We start from the raw sequence: 15258 nt of genomic DNA, 5'->3' as shown, positions 1-15258 counted from the left end.
CTACTTTCCTTCAAAAGGAACCTGGCTGTTTATTTTTCCTTATACTTGAAAGTCGTCTTCCAGGGCAGATCCCTACCTTTCACTCACCTTTGCCTCAAGACCATGGTCCTGGTATTCAAGACTTTTCACAACCTGGACTCAATGCAACTTTCCAGGGCTTGGGGATAATGTCTCCATTATAAATACCAACACAACTAGACTATTTTCCATTTTCCAAATGTTTGATCGTGTTTATTTTGTTCTGTATGAGAGAAACTCACTCCCCAACCCTTTATAAAAAATATCATTAAAAACATATTTGGAAAATCCCCTACTCCATGAAGTCTTTTTCTGGTCTCTCAGTGAGCTTTCTTCCACCTCAAAATTTTTGCAGCTCTCTCTCTTTTTTTTTTTTTTTTTTTTAAATACCTCCTTTTACTGTCTTCATACTATCAAGATCATTTACTTTCTTATCTCTCTTATTAAAATCTAAAATCTCCTTCTTACAAGACAGCCTAGATGTGCGTTTGTTCCGCACTGGGCACTCTACAAATATCTATCAAAACAAACAAATCATGATTTTTCCCTTTCTTCAATGTGCCTGATTGACTAATATTTTAGGTTTTGCTGCATTGGGAACATTCAGAGGTAGGAAAAGAATGTGGGAGTGAGAGAGACTTGCAGGAAATTTTAGGAGCCTTTAGTTCTTGATTATTTCATAGACATAAGCTGACAGAAGGGGAAAGATGTCACAGCCACAGAAAGTGGGCTGCTTGAAGAAGACCTTGTTTTCTCTGTTTTCCAGGACCCTGAAGTGATGGGAAGAAAGAGGTTAGGGCCTCTTTCATGAGCTCATTAACTCTTTATAGGAAACAAAAACCACTGACTAATAGAGTGATTGTATAACAATTGACATAAATATTAATGAGGAAAATGCCAGTTTTCTTGCACCAACACCCACTAAGGCTTATATAAGGTCTACAGGAGAAGGAAGATTTTGGTTTCAAGCAGATCCAACTGTGGGCAAAGCAGGATCTTGCCTCTTAGCACCATGACTTCTGGCCATTGCAGTTCCCTCCTCAGCAGGCAGGTTTCAGAGGCCAACGCTGCCTCTCTGTGCCTCTTGGCTAATGTGGCACATGCCAATCGAGTCCGTGTGGGGTCGACTCCCCTGGGCCGCCCCAGCCTCTGTCTGCCCCCAACCTGCCACACTGCTTGTCCCTTGCCAGGCACCTGCCACATTCCTGGCAACATCAGAATCTGTGGGGCCTATGGCGAAAACACCCTGAACGGCCACGAGAAGGAGACCATGCAGTTCCTGAACGACCGCCTGGCCAACTACCTGGAGAAGGTACGCCAGCTGGAGCGGGACAATGCAGAACTGGAGACCAAACTCCACGAGAGAAGCAAGTGCCACGAGTCCAGCGTGTGCCCGAACTACCAGTCCTACTTCTGCACCATCCAGGAGCTCCAGCAGAAGGTGAGGTTTGCGGTGCACCAGATCAGGGGTCAGGAATCTACTTACTGCCTGTCGGACAAATCCGGCCCACCACCTGCTTTTGCAAATAAAGTTTTATTGGTTCATGGCCATGCTCATGCATTTGTATGTTGTCTGCAGCTGCTTTTGTACTACAGTGGCAGAGTTCAGTCATTGTAATGGAGACTGTATGGTCTGCAAAGCCTAAAATATTTACCATCTGACCCTTTACAAAAAAAGATTACTGACCCTGGGTCAGCAATGGATTTTTTTTTTTTTTTTAAATGTGGGAAGAGAATCTCTTGAGTGAAGGTGAATGGGAATTTGTAAAGGATGAGATGTAGAATTTATCACTCCAGGATTCTGAGTTCATGCTTACTTAACTTCAGCACAAAAAATTCCTAAATCGTAGTCACAAAAATCATGCTATTTTCATGAAAACCATGCAAAAACCATGCTAAGTTTATGAAAGTTGCAGTATACTGAAACTTCTGGTGCAGTAAACAGGGCAAAAGGAATATTTCCTAACATCCTTGCCAAGGCAGTGTCTATCCACACAACAGCATCAACCTCTTATACATATCTATTGTCACCTTTGATTATCCAGTTAAAGCTTCTGAAGAGCCTACATCTTAGTTTTGGAGACAAGAAGACAAGGAATGTCAAAATAGGGGTTACAGAAACCTGCCTAGATTCAGAGAAGACCTGTGGGGAGGTTGGACAACCAGAGGAAAGATCTTCTTTAGAACAGATCCTACTTTATCTAAAACATTCATAGCCTGTCCACTGTTCTGTGGCCTAGATTCCAGATTTTTTTTTTTTGAGACAAAGTCTTGCTCTGTCACCCAGGCTGGAGTGCAGTGGTGCAATCTCAGCTCACTGCAACCTCTGCCTCCCAGGTTCAAGTGATTCTCATGTCTCAGCTTCCTGAGTAGCTGGGATTACAAGTATGCGCCACCACTCCTGGCTAACTTTTATATCTTTAGTAGAGACGGTGTTTCACCATGTTGGCCAGGCTGGTCTTGAACTCCTGACCTCAGGTGATCCACCTGCCTTGGCCTCCCAAAGTGCTGAGATTACAGGCATGAGCCACTGCATCTGGCCAGATCTTCTTATTTATATTGGGCTAAGCATCATATCTGGCAAAATGAAAGCAAGTCTTTGTTATATGTTCAGTTTGCTACTGTCTTCCATCTCCTGGTTCCTTTGACTCTATGTCTTCATCCTTTTCCAAGAAGTCTCTTGCACATCTTCCTTCCCACACCCACAAAAGCATCTCTTGCATGTTTGAGAGTTTGTGTTGTCCAGGCGGATGCTGTAGATTCAACTTCAGCCAATAAAACTTCCTCTCACCCGAGGCTATAGGTGTCTCTGGGATCAGTAAGTCACTTACTGAGCCTACTTTCTTATCCCAGATTCTGTGCACCAAATCGGAGAACAATAGGCTGGTTGTGCAAATAGACAATGCCAAATTGGCTGCGGATGACTTCAGGACCAAGTGAGTTGGGGTTGGACAGGGATGGGAAGGAGCCAAGTGAGAGTTGGGGTTGGATGGGGATGGGACAATGCCAAGTTGGCTGCTTCTGTCTCATGTGGCATCGGATGTCATTGACCCCGACGCCAACCCAGTAGTTACAGCAGGAGAGAACAAAGGGCATTAAGCTCAAGATCCTGAAAAACTATCCACTCTCCAGTGGTTTAGCATTAACAGTTTACAACATGTGCTAGAATGCACCATCCACCTGGTAAGCAACTTGTGAAGCAGGCGGGCAGGGATAGCCTCTCCTCCACAGGTGGGGACCCTGAGGCTTGGGGTGCTGGTGTGACTTGCCAGAAGCCATGTGGGTACTGAGTGGCAGAGCTGGGACTTGGCTTTAAATTTTGTACCAAATTTTCCTTTCTTGAAGCAATTTCCTGTGAAACTGTTGCCTTAATAAGGATATGTTTCTGTGCTGCAGCTTGATTAATTTGTGAGTGCTGATAATTCATAGCAGAAATCACGCTCCATAGCCTAAGACGAAAACATGTGAAAGTCAAAGGGTTGACACCACCTGAGGAGGGTCTACCCTGGGTGCTGGAAGGGGCATTGTGTTTTTTCATCTTTCTTCAGGGCACTGTGCAAGTCTCACTCTTCTAGAGCTAAAGAAAGCCATTTCCTTCCTCTCACGCTGGCAATGTGGCTTTTACTCTAAGAGGGAATCCAGGGTCCCTTTGGGTATGGGGCTTGTAGAGAGGGGTCTGCAGTGATTGCACCGTGTTGCAAATGCCTGGTTACTTTGCCTCCTCCCTTTTGGGCCATTGTCTGTAAAGGCAGGTGCTGGCTGTGTGTCCATCACAGTATCCTCAGTACCAGCTGCTCCCCTTGGTTCATCTCAGGTGCTTAGTATTGACTGAGTGGGGAACATCCTGTTGCTTTCTGGGCTTTGAGCACACTACACAGGATAAGCCAACTCACAATTAGATGGCAAAGGGCAGGCCAGTGGACTTACAGCTGCGAGCTGGGAGTCATGTCCTGGTGCCCCTTCCTGCTCTCTAACTGTAACTCCTGTTACAGGTACGAGACAGAGTGCTCGCTGCACCAGCTGGTGGAGGCTGACATCTGTGGCCTGCGCAGGGTGCTGGACAACCTCACCCTCACCAAGTGTGACCTGGAGGCCCAGCTGGAGTCCCTGAAGGAAGAGCTGCTTTGCCTCAAGAAGAATCATGAGCAGGTGTGTGACCCTTGGTGTGATGCATTGAGACTTTCTGGAGGTGAATTCAGGCTTATCTGGGGGAGAAAAACGGAGGCTTCCTTCTGCTTGGGATTGAAGCTTTGCAGGTGAGCTCTGGCTTTTGGTGGGAGATTGCTTCTCATCCACAGCTTCTGGAAGCTGCTAGGCTGGTGAAGGCAGCGGTTTATCTTCAGAGAAGCACAGGGAAATTACTGGCGAGGATGGAAAGTGGGAGTTGAGAGTCTGGGTGAAGGGCAGTTGGGGGCCCTGCAGGTGGGTCATACTCCTCTGATGCCTACAGGAAGCCCACACTCTGAGGGGTCAGCTGGGAGACAAGCTCCGGATTGAGCTGGACATTGAGCCCACCATTGACCTGAGTAGAGTTCTGGGGGAGATGCGAGGCCAGTACGAGGCCATGGTGGAGACCAATCGCCAGGATGTGGAGCAGTGGTTCCAAGCCCAGGTGAGGAGGACTGCTAAGCAGTGGGGATTGGCCTCCATCTGGGCAGGTAGGTGACCATGTTTCTCTGTGCTCCAGTCTGAAGGCATCAGCCTGCAGGCCATGTCCTGCTCTGAGGAGCTGCAGTGCTGCCAGTCAGAGATCCTGGAGTTGAGACGCTCGGTGAACGCCCTGGAGGTGGAGCTTCAGGCTCAGCACACACTGGTGAGTCCCTCTGCACGCATGGGAGACCCAGCTTGGCTCCCACTACCCATGAGTAGCTCTCTGGGGTCAGTACAGGCCTCAAATACCAAGCACAGACTCAGCTTAAACCTTGGTTTCAACTCTTTTGGAGGCACTTCCCTGTAGATGTGGATGCTGAGTGAATCAACATTAACTCAGGTCAGAGGGCTCTGATCTTAAAGGTCTACCATGAAGAGTGTTAGTTATTCTGGCTGAAGACAGCTAAAGGGAGTTAGATTGCTCTCTGGACCTGGCAATGTCTTGGGGTGTCACAATCTTAAGAGGTTGGAGATCCATGATTTTTAACTTGCTTCCTCCTTTCTTTGATATTATAGAAGGACTGTCTACAGAACTCCCTGTGTGAAGCCGAGGACCGCTATGGCACAGAGCTGGCCCAGATGCAGAGCCTCATCAACAATATGGAGGAACAGCTGTCTGAGATCCGGGCCGACCTGGAGCGGCAGAACCAGGAGTACCAGGTGCTGCTGGACGTAAAGGCCCGGCTGGAGAATGAGATTGCCACGTACCGGAACCTTCTGGAGAGTGAGGACTGCAAGTACGTACCCTGTTGTTGTCTATGTCAACACTGTGTGCAAACCAGATAACTTCTCTTGGGAATGACCTAAAAGGAGCTCTGGAGGCCAGGTGGGGGTGGCATTGCAGATCCCATCTTTGGAGACAAACTTGCTACCACTAGGCCTGGTGAGCTAATGCCTGCCTAGACGTAGATGAGGGTGTACAGGAGTTTTCAGGTCATGGCATTTGTTTTGCTGACCACGTTGTGCTCCCAGTTGCTGGCTACTCCCATAGAGGGCTAAAATACTGAGTGCCCAGCACATTCAGGTTTTGCTAAATTCTCTCCAGGAGAAGTATTCCAATAATGAGTATTCTTTGTGCTCACAGCATTTAAAGTATTGCTAAGGGCGTGTGCACTGACTCTTTCATTTTAGTTCCACAGTAGCCCTGTGAAAAGGGTCAGAGGGCTGATATACCCTTTTAAGCACTAAGGAACACTATGAGGGGCTGTGTTTAAATGGAATCAGTGGCTGACTTCTGGGCCATTCTTGTTCCTCTGGCCTTTCTGCCTTTCTCTCTGCTGTGTTCCTTCCACATGGGACGTGACCCTGGCCTGGCACACAGGTACACTGAGTTCTGGCTCCAGCTCCACTGTGGACTATGGGCACGTCATTGCCCCTTTCAGGCTTAGAGGGACCTCTAAGGTCTAAAGTCCTCTTTCACACTTTAATTCTAAAGTGTCTATAATATACTTTTGTCTTTCACATACTTCTCATGCCAATGTTTCAAACACCTTTTTTCTCTATACAGATTTCCCTGCAACCCGTGCGCGACCCCAGCCTTCAGCACTCCTAGTCCAGCCCCTGAAGCCTGTGCCCCCTGCTCCTGGGCCACCCAAGGGCCCTGCTCATCAACTGGATACTGACACACTCCTCAGCCCGAGATGCTGGGAAAGGGGAGGTGTCTTCAGCTCGTTAGGCTCTGCTCTGCAGGCCTGCTACCTGGGCCTTGCCTCCCTGGCCAGCCAGTCAGGAGACTGAAGAGAGACAGTGCCACTCCGTGGATAGGTGCTTGAGTCCAGCAGCTCAGCCCCTATGGCTGGATTTGTTTCTTCCCCTCAATGTGTCTCAAGTGCTCCATTTTCTCTCTTCTGTTGCCTCCTGATCTCTCTGAGATGGGGCAGGCACCCTTGTTTTTATTTTGCTATTAAACTTCGCTTCTGCAGCAGAATGAGCCCAGTGCAGTCCGGCCTCAGCATCTCCATCCCATGCTGAGAGCCTTGCTGGGAACTCTTGAGCCACATGCTTCTGTAGACGGGGGTTGTGGCTGGCTCACCAGAGTGGTTCTGGGAGATGGCAAAGCCAGTGAAGGCTAGAGTTAAAGATGGGACTGCGACAAGGTGGCACAGAGGAGAGATACCCAACCTTGGACCTCACCAAGTGTATTTGGAGACAGATTTACAGATAGAGCTTTTAAAATATAGACGCTAAGTAAAATTTCCCTTTTATCTGGATAAGCCACCTGGTCCTCGTGTAAAGGAAGAGCTCAAGTCTGCGGCACCACAGACCACTGCGAAACTCTGAAAATATTAAGTGATGGTAATTGCTATCAGTCTAGAAAGGCCCAAACAACCTGACCCATCCAAGCTCCCCAGTAAGCTCCACTGGTGAGTCCTGGCAGCTGTATGGCTTGGAGTTTGTAGACAATAGAACACGAACCAGAAGGCCCAGAACAGGTTACTTAAATTGAGCTTTTAGGATGACATGCCCATTATGAGCAAGGCACTGGCTGGGGCTTCGCCGACATTGTGTCACAGGGCTCCACATCAGCCCTGCAAAGAAGAAGCAGCTGTTATTATTCTCAGCTGGTGGCTGAGTCAAGACTTGAAACCCAGTCTCTTTGAACCAGATCCAAAGCCTGTTCTTTGGAAGCTTTGAGGGGGAAATAAATTAAACATTAGAAGGTTTAGGACAGTGGTTCTTAAAGCGTGGTCTGCCAGCCAGTAGCGCTGGCATTACCTGAGAACTTGCTAGACATGCACATTCTTGAGCACCACCCCTGACTTTCTGAACGAGCATTCTGCTTTAGCATGACTTGCAGGTGATTCTGATGTTGGTTCAAGTTTGAGAAACACTGGGTTAGGAGATTTATTTGAGGAATGAGCCCTTGACTAGCCAGACCCTCTACAGAAAGGGCTGGCCTTGCCCTCCTGATATGTCCTCCAGTGAGGAATCCCTCATACCATCAGATCAGGATACAGCCTTTCTCTTTTACATTGCAAGCTCTGAAAACATTACATGATGGTTATTTCTATCAGTCTAGAAAGGCCCAAACAAGCTGACCCATCCAACCTCCCCAGTAACCCCCATTGGTGAGTCCTTCTGGCAACTGTCCGGCTTGGAATTTGCAGACAGTAGAACATGAATCAAAAGCTCCATATTTTGATAGCCATGGCTGAGAATCAGCACACCCCTAGAATTCAGCATCACAGCTGGCCAGAGAAGAGAAGCAGTGAGTTCTCCATCCTTGGAGACAAGCAGAGGCTTCAGAATCACTGATGGGGATGTTGAGGGGAACACTTAGGGAACTGATGGAGCTGGTTGAGATGGCTGTAGGAGGTCTTCTAGCCCCCCCAACTCTGTGCATCCCTGCTTTCTAAGTCTTATTGATCAGTGAAACCACAAGCATTGAAGTGGAACCACCAAACCTACTTTAGGAGCTGGTTTTGGTCTTCCCTTTCTGCTCTGTGAATTCTCCGAATCACTGTAGTTTGCTGAAAAATTTACAATTACAGCTGGTTCTGGTTTAATCCAGGTCTTCCTGATACAGAGCTGTGGTGCCGGAGTGACCACAGTCCCGAGCCCCAAGGCTGGAGGGAGCTTAAGTGAGAATCTGGTTGCTCTGCCTCCAACTGCTCTCAAGCCCAGCATCTTACTTGTTGGTCACTGCTCATGTACATAGGACTGATCTGCTTGAGAGACACTGGGATTTCCAGCATAGGAAGCCCAAGAACGGTCAGAGGCTGCCACACCCTTCCCTCCTCTGTTCTTTTTCTCAAGTGATAAAACTGTTTTGGCACACGTGACACACCCCTTGGGCACCTACCCAAGAGAAGCTCTCAATAATGAAGAGCCATCTTGATTAGTCTTAATTTAGTACCTGACCCAGCTGCCCTCACCTCCTTTGTACTTAAATAGCTCCTTTCATCCAACAAGTTCAAAGCTGTCTAACAAAATAAACCCGCTTATTCTTGCACCACGACGGCGTAGGCAAGCATTGTCCTTCCCATTTAAGGGAGAGAGAGAGAAGGTGAGTCATTCAGTGGTTAAGGGATTCTGCTGGTGACATAAAGTGAGTCAGTGGGGCCCCAGGGTGATTGACCTGTGTTTCTTAAGTTCACATCCAGTGTTCTCTCATTTCTAATTAAAAGATTAGCTTTGATGAGACAGTACGTGTGTGTGTGTGCACGCGCGTCTGTGTGTTTGTTGTGTGTGAAGAGTTTCCCTGGAAACCACACAGGTCATCATTACCATCACCATCACCAGAATCATCATCATCATCATCATCATCATCAAATCATATAGCTTCATCATCATCATCATTGTCATAGAACCACATATCCATGAAGCTCTTACTATGAGCCAGGCGCTGGTCTAAATTATAGCTACAGTCATATGGGTAAACTCATTTAATCATTACAACAATCCTAGAAAGCCAATGCTATTGTTTCCTCATTTTGCAGACAAGGAGCCAAGACTCAGAGAGGTTAAGTAACATGCCCAAAGTCACACAGCTATTAGGTGGTGAAGCCAGGATTCAGATCCAAGCAGCCTGCCTCCAGCAACTGTGCTCTTAACCACTGTGCTTTACAGAGGCCAAGTCTCAGATTTTGTCAACAGGATGATAGAATCATAATGACCCCATTGTTTTGATTCCTTTCCTTGAAGGAAATGAGTATGTTTACGTTCGAAGAAACGTTTCTGAGAATTTATGCCACAAAGGGTGGTACAAGGAATAAAAGTTCTTTAGTATCTCACAGGATCTTGAAGCTTGAGGACTCTGGCAATTTTAATAAACTGGGAGTTGCCAAAGAATCTCAACTTACCTCCTGCCATTATAAAACCACCTTGTCTATTGAGAAAGAGGAGGAGGGAAATAGAATCCCTATAGATGTTCATTGTTTCACCATTTACAAAGTACTTGTTAAAGTACTTCGTGTTGTATCCAAATGGAGGCCCCAAACAACATTGAGAGAGGGGAAGAGACATCACAATCCCCATCATGCAGAGGGAGAAGTACAGGCGTAGGGAGGTGAAATGACCCCTCCGCACCTCACAGCAGGTGAGGGGCAGCTCCACGCACTCAACCCCAAGTCTTCTCATTTCTGTTTCCCTGCTCTTTCCCTGTTCCCAATTGTGAGGGCCTTGCTGGAGGTACATGTGGATAAAACTTCACGTTCAGACCACTCTGAAATCCTGGATGGATTTTACGGCAAAGGCATCCTAGGGTCTGGGATCTCCCTAGGGATGACCTTCTCGGTGCTGTCTCCCATCAGCATTTTAGACTCAGCTTCTGGCCTTTAGCCATCGCCTGGAGGCTCCCCCGTTTGATGCTGGTTATTGCATCCAAATGTCCCTTTCCCTTCCTTCCTCCCTAGTTCTTGGACATCCTATACAACCTGCCTCAGTCATTCACGTTGGTCTCCAAGGCCCTCTGCCCTCAGGAGGTCTCTCTAGTCTCAAGGGGGCACAACTGTGTCCACTCACCAGCAGGACTGCGTGCTCCCTCCATTTCCCTCCACCAGCCTTATTCTCCTTTCTATTTCCTCTGTCAATTTGCTTGATTTACTGTGGGTGCTTTTCTTTTTCTGCGCACACCACATCCCTGGAATGATTTCTTATACTGCACCTGGCAAAAGCCTCTTTCATTTGCTTTGAAACTTACCTTGATGCCCATGGATCCTGTGGGGATGCCACAGGGCTCAAGTGATGGGCCATCACCACTGCCTCTCCTGTGGTCTCCAAAGCAACAAGAACAAGATGCCAAAACAATTCATTACCCTACCTGGCTGAAGACTAGATTATTAAAGGGAACAAGATTCTAATGAGAACACTTCTCTGAATTCTGCTTATGAGTCACTTAGAGAACGAAGCACAAACAACCCTTTGGGATCAAGTGCATAACCTGAAATGGCTTCAACCCCTCGCCGTGTGGCTGAAAATCATGAGCTAGATTGGAATGCTCTGAATGGGGTTTGGGTCAGAGCTGGGTGTAGGAAGAAATGGAGTGGGTAGGGGAAGGAGATATTTTTGGGTGAAGGCCCAATCACATTACATTATGCTAGCTGTGGACCTGTCTGCTCAGCAGGACTCAGAGTTCCTGGGGGCAGGGACATGACATATCCCCCCTCCCCACCATGTCCCCTGCCCCTGGGACTGTGCCAAGCACACAGTAGATGTTCAACAAGTGACTAATGCCCATAATGTCACATGTACAGTTTTCTTTTTATTTATTTTTAATTTTTAGATGGGGTCTTGCTGTTGCCCAGGCTGGAGTGCCGTGGTGTGATCATGGCTCACTGTAACCTCAAATTCCTGGGCTCAAGCAATCCTCCTGCCTCAGCCTCCAGAGCATCTGGAACTAAAGTGTGCTCCACCAAGCCTGGCTCATTTTTAAATTTTATTTTATTTTTATTTTTTTAGATGGAGTTTCGCTCTTGTTGCCCAGGCTGGAGTGCAATGGAGTGATCTCCACTCACTGCAACCTCCGCCTCCCGGGTTCAAGAGATTTTCCTGCCTCAGCCTCCCAAGTGGCTGGGATTACAGGCATGTGCCTCCATGCCCGGCTAATTTTGAAACTCATTTTTAATTTTTTTTGTAGACATGGGGTCTTGCTATATTGCCCAGGCTAGTCTTGAACTCATGGGCTCAAGTGATTCTCCCACCTCAGCCTCCCAAAGTGCTGAGATTACAGATGCAAGCCACTGCACCCAGTACCCGTTTTCTATTTATATTGAATACAAACATATTTTTAAACATCCATCTTACACCTTCTAAATATCTCCTTTTCTTAACTTCTGGCTATTTCTCATACGTATTGAGGACCCATCTTGGCCTGAATTGTTCATAAAAAGACATTTTTTTTCACCAGAACTATGATTCTTCTGTTTTAGTTTAGTCATATGCTCAGCATAGAGAAGCTGTCTAATCAATGTGTTCTGAATTAAATTGAACTGGATAATGAATGTGGGTTTGATAGTCCATTGACAGCTCAATTTCTCCTTGAATGAAAAAAATTTAAAAATATTCCAACTAGGAAATCAAGAGAATACATGAATTCCACCCCTTGCCTGTGTGAGGTCATGGGGACCTTACAACCCTGGGGTCCCATTTTCCCCACTAATTCAAGGAGAAAATTCACTCAAGCCCATTGAGATCTTGAAAACACTGCAAGAAAGAGGCTAGATTCACAAGAGATGGCAGCATTGTGTTTACTCACCAGCTAGTCTGTCTGTGGTCCCCATCCTGAATTCTTGTGCCATTTCACATTCTGCAGGGCAACAAGCAGAGAGAAAAAGGAATATCTAGGAGTAACCAGAAGATAACAGGGGTTGCTTGTTCTCTCCTACATCTTCTGTGTGGCTGCCGACTGGCCATGACCTGCAGCCAGTGCAGGACTGACTCTCCCTGCTGCATTTCTCCTTTCTTCTCTTCCCACTCCTTATTCCTTCAGGAATAGGCAGTGTCGCTCCTTTTAGACTTTACACTGCCTGGGTATAGACGGCAGTATATTTCTCAGCCACAAACAAATCTCAAGCTGGATCACAGAGGTGATGCTTTGGTCTGGACACCTTGGAACAATGTCACTTCTTTCAGAGGCCTCAGAAGCTGTAGTCCTGTGTCCATAGATCTTTTATGAGTCAACTCCATTTACGCCTTGTGGGACACTCAGCACGGTGGGCCACTCCTCAGTCTATTGGCTTATTTTGTCGTGGCTTCTTCTCAGCTTTGCATTTTCCAGGTTAGTCCCTTGGAAGCTGGGCTAACTTTGTTTGATTTGCTGCATGATTCTGAGGATTCCTCCCAACTTTCTTCCTTGTCTCTTCTTTTTCTTGTTATCTCTGCTTGTCTCCATCTCTTTCCATTTCTTTGATCTCTCTGCATTGTACAAAAATTCTATGTTTGCTTTCTTGTCAATCCAGTCCTTGAATCTTCTCATACTTAGAGCCTAAACACTCTTCTTTGACTACAGTCTCCATGAGGCTGTGCCAGCCAATCAGTAGATAGGAACCAAGAGCTTGGAGAATACTGCTGGCATTTAGTTTTGGCTTAGGTTAAAGCCTCCCTGGCTGGGGAAGAAGAAAGGGCTGAGGAAATAGCTGCTTGCTGGAAAGCCAGTGCTTGGAGCAGGCTGACAAGGGTTAGGAAGCAGAAGACCTGTGCTGTCATCTACAAGCTAGTGCTCATCAATCAGATGCACAAGCCTTTCCATTCATCCCAAGCCCAGATGAAATGAGACAGAAGCTCCCCACAGACAGCTGCCACCTAGCCTTGCGTCCTTCCTCTGGAGAGTCTCAGGGGTAACAGCCTGTAGACCCGCCTATTTCTCCCCCTTTAATTGTCTTGCAAGGAAACAAAGACGTATTGATTTTATTATAAGTCTAGATCTTATTTGTAGTGCTGTGGGGTTTTTCATCTGAATGGCATTATAATAAGCAGTGCTAATGGTCTTGGGGAGTGTAGATGAAGGACCTTTTATCTGAGACTCAAGCAGAGTGCGACATGAATACCATCATGAAAGCTCAATGGGAGAAGCACTCCAATAAGTTGTCAATAAAACAGCAGCTCTGGCTGGCAGCCAAAGCCACAGTGGAGATGGGGGTGCTACCTCCTGAGATGCAGGTGGTACCTGACGGTGCCTATAATTATGCAACTTTTATATATTCAGAACTTTGGCTACCCCTTCCTCAGATCTTCTAGTGCCTTCCTTCACCTCCCAAAGCAACCCCAAATGACTCCAGCTTGCCTTGCAAAACCCCCTTGCTCATGCCGTGCTCAGCATTTTCTTTCCCGGTGCCCAGGTCCTTGGATTTAATTATACAACCACAGAGACCTCCTTTGGTACCTTTAGACCTTTGGTTCTTAAAGCAGATGGCATCTCCAGTCGGGCTGGAGATGGGAGGCCCAGGGCAGAATATGGTACATCTTCCTGATGTATCCATTTCTCTTAGAGAATTGGGCAAAGTATTTGAAAGTTTAACTGGAAATTTAAGAGGGGTTTTTAAAAAACATTAAAGCCGGCTGGGCGTGGTGGCTCATGCCTGTAATCCCAGCACTTTGGGAGGCAGAGGCGGGCGGATCACGAGGTCAGGAGATCGAGACCATCCTTGCTAACATGGTGAAACCCCCATCTCTACTAAAAATACAAAAAATTAGCCGGGCGTGGTGGTGGGCACCTGTAGTCCCAGCTACTCAGGAGGCTGAGGCAGGAGAATGGTGTGACTCCGGGAGGCGGAGCTTGCAGTGAGCCAAGATTGCGCCACTGCACTCCAGCCTGGGCGACAGAGTGAGACTCCGTCTCAAAAATATATATATATTATATATATATATAAATAAAAACATTAAAGCCAACATGGATATATTATGGAATATAGGGTCAATTCATATGAAGTTTAAAGATCAACTACAAGTGATTTCAGGCTGTGGAGGCCCCTTTGGGCTATCTCCTGACTTTCCTAACATATCCATCTACTCTGTTCGGATACTATGGATAACCTTAGGAAATGTTTGACAAAGACCTCCTTATTCCTTTCTCTCTGCCCCTAAATATCTTTCCTAGATTATTTAAATGCATTTTTTTTTTTTTTTGAGATGGAGTCTTGCTCTGTTGCCAGGCTGGAGTGCAGTGGCACCATCTCGGCTCACTGCAACCTTCACCTCCCACGTTCAAGTGATTCTCCTGCCTCAGCTTCCCTAGTAGCTGGGACTACAGGTGGGTGCCACCATGCCCAGCTAATTTTTTTGTATTTTTAGTGGAGGTGGGTTTCACTATGTTGGCCAGGATGGTCTCTATCTCTAGACCTCGTGATCCGCCGGCCTTGGCCTCCCAAAGTATTGAGATTACAGGCGTGAGCCATTGTGCCCAGCCTTAAATGCATTTTTTATGGCTCTCTCAGTTTGCACTTTTCAGCCTTCTTTCAAAACGATCTCTTACCCCAGAAACTTCTCTGTTCTCAAACTAGTTATCAAAGCCTCTACCTTTAAAATTCTCTCCTCTACAATTTTCTTAAGTAATATGTGGTGATGGGGCGGGGGGAAGTAGTACATGGGCCCATAAAACACAAATCGCTGTCTAATCTTTTCAGTCATGTCCTCCATTGATTCCAGTCATCCACCTTAAGGCTTCCAAGGCATGGAATGCTCCATCATTTGAAGATTCTTCTCTAAATGCAGAGGGAAAGACAGTCCACTGTGGCCTCTTAATGCAACTTCTTCCTCAAACCAATCCATGTTTCTCCCTAGAAATGGCAGGTGGACCAGGACATAAGTATGTTTATGGGCCTGCAGGATTATGTGACACAGAAGAATGTCATTGGATGGATCAGCACCTCAATTAATGAGGGCAGATACTTGGGCTGGACTGTGTAGCCTCTTTGAAGGCCTACCACAGAACTCTGATTTCATGGGTGGACTGTCTGCAGAGGAGTCCTGACTTAGCAAGAAGCCCAAGTAAAGATTTTTATGGGAGAAGGGACTCTTCAGAGGAAGGCAAATAACAGACTGAAGGAAAGCGCGTTTGAAAAGAAGTGAAGAAATAAAAAGAAAAAAGACATTACATACTGTGTCCACACCCTCTGCAGTAGGATATAAATGCTCCCTAGAGGAAGGAGACCC

The 15258-nt window shown here is 46.8% G+C and overlaps 1 protein-coding gene and 1 long non-coding RNA gene across 2 annotated transcripts; one reads left to right on the top strand and one right to left on the bottom strand.

The window, feature by feature from the left end:
* Positions 1-207: 207 nt before the first annotated feature.
* On the bottom strand, positions 208-10401 carry LOC103892846 (uncharacterized). Its single transcript, XR_657032.4, has 3 exons — positions 10310-10401; positions 2492-4379; positions 208-377 (listed from the first exon to the last, which is right to left on the bottom strand). It is a non-coding gene; the product is annotated as an uncharacterized LOC103892846 (long non-coding RNA).
* On the top strand, positions 1031-6290 carry LOC100445036 (keratin, type I cuticular Ha7-like). Its single transcript, XM_002827552.1, has 7 exons — positions 1031-1459; positions 2872-2954; positions 4011-4167; positions 4469-4630; positions 4706-4831; positions 5185-5405; positions 6176-6290. The coding sequence occupies exons 1-7, from the start codon at positions 1031-1033 to the stop codon at positions 6288-6290; spliced, it is 1293 nt and encodes a 430-aa protein (XP_002827598.1).
* Positions 10402-15258: the final 4857 nt, after the last annotated feature.

This window comes from Pongo abelii, chromosome 19, assembly GCF_028885655.2.
Source record: "Pongo abelii isolate AG06213 chromosome 19, NHGRI_mPonAbe1-v2.0_pri, whole genome shotgun sequence".
Taxonomy (NCBI): domain Eukaryota; kingdom Metazoa; phylum Chordata; class Mammalia; order Primates; family Hominidae; genus Pongo; species Pongo abelii.
This window is presented reverse-complemented; position numbering and strand designations above follow the sequence as displayed.

Excerpts from the sequence above, each read along its gene's own strand:
- LOC100445036 (XM_002827552.1), top strand. The coding sequence starts at position 1,031 with ATGACTTCTGGCCATTGCAGTTCCCTCCTCAGCAGGCAGGTTTCAGAG. Across the intron at positions 2,955-4,010 it reads GCGGATGACTTCAGGACCAA|GTACGAGACAGAGTGCTCGC; the intron begins GTGAGTTGGGGT and ends CTCCTGTTACAG. Across the intron at positions 4,168-4,468 it reads TCAAGAAGAATCATGAGCAG|GAAGCCCACACTCTGAGGGG; the intron begins GTGTGTGACCCT and ends TGATGCCTACAG.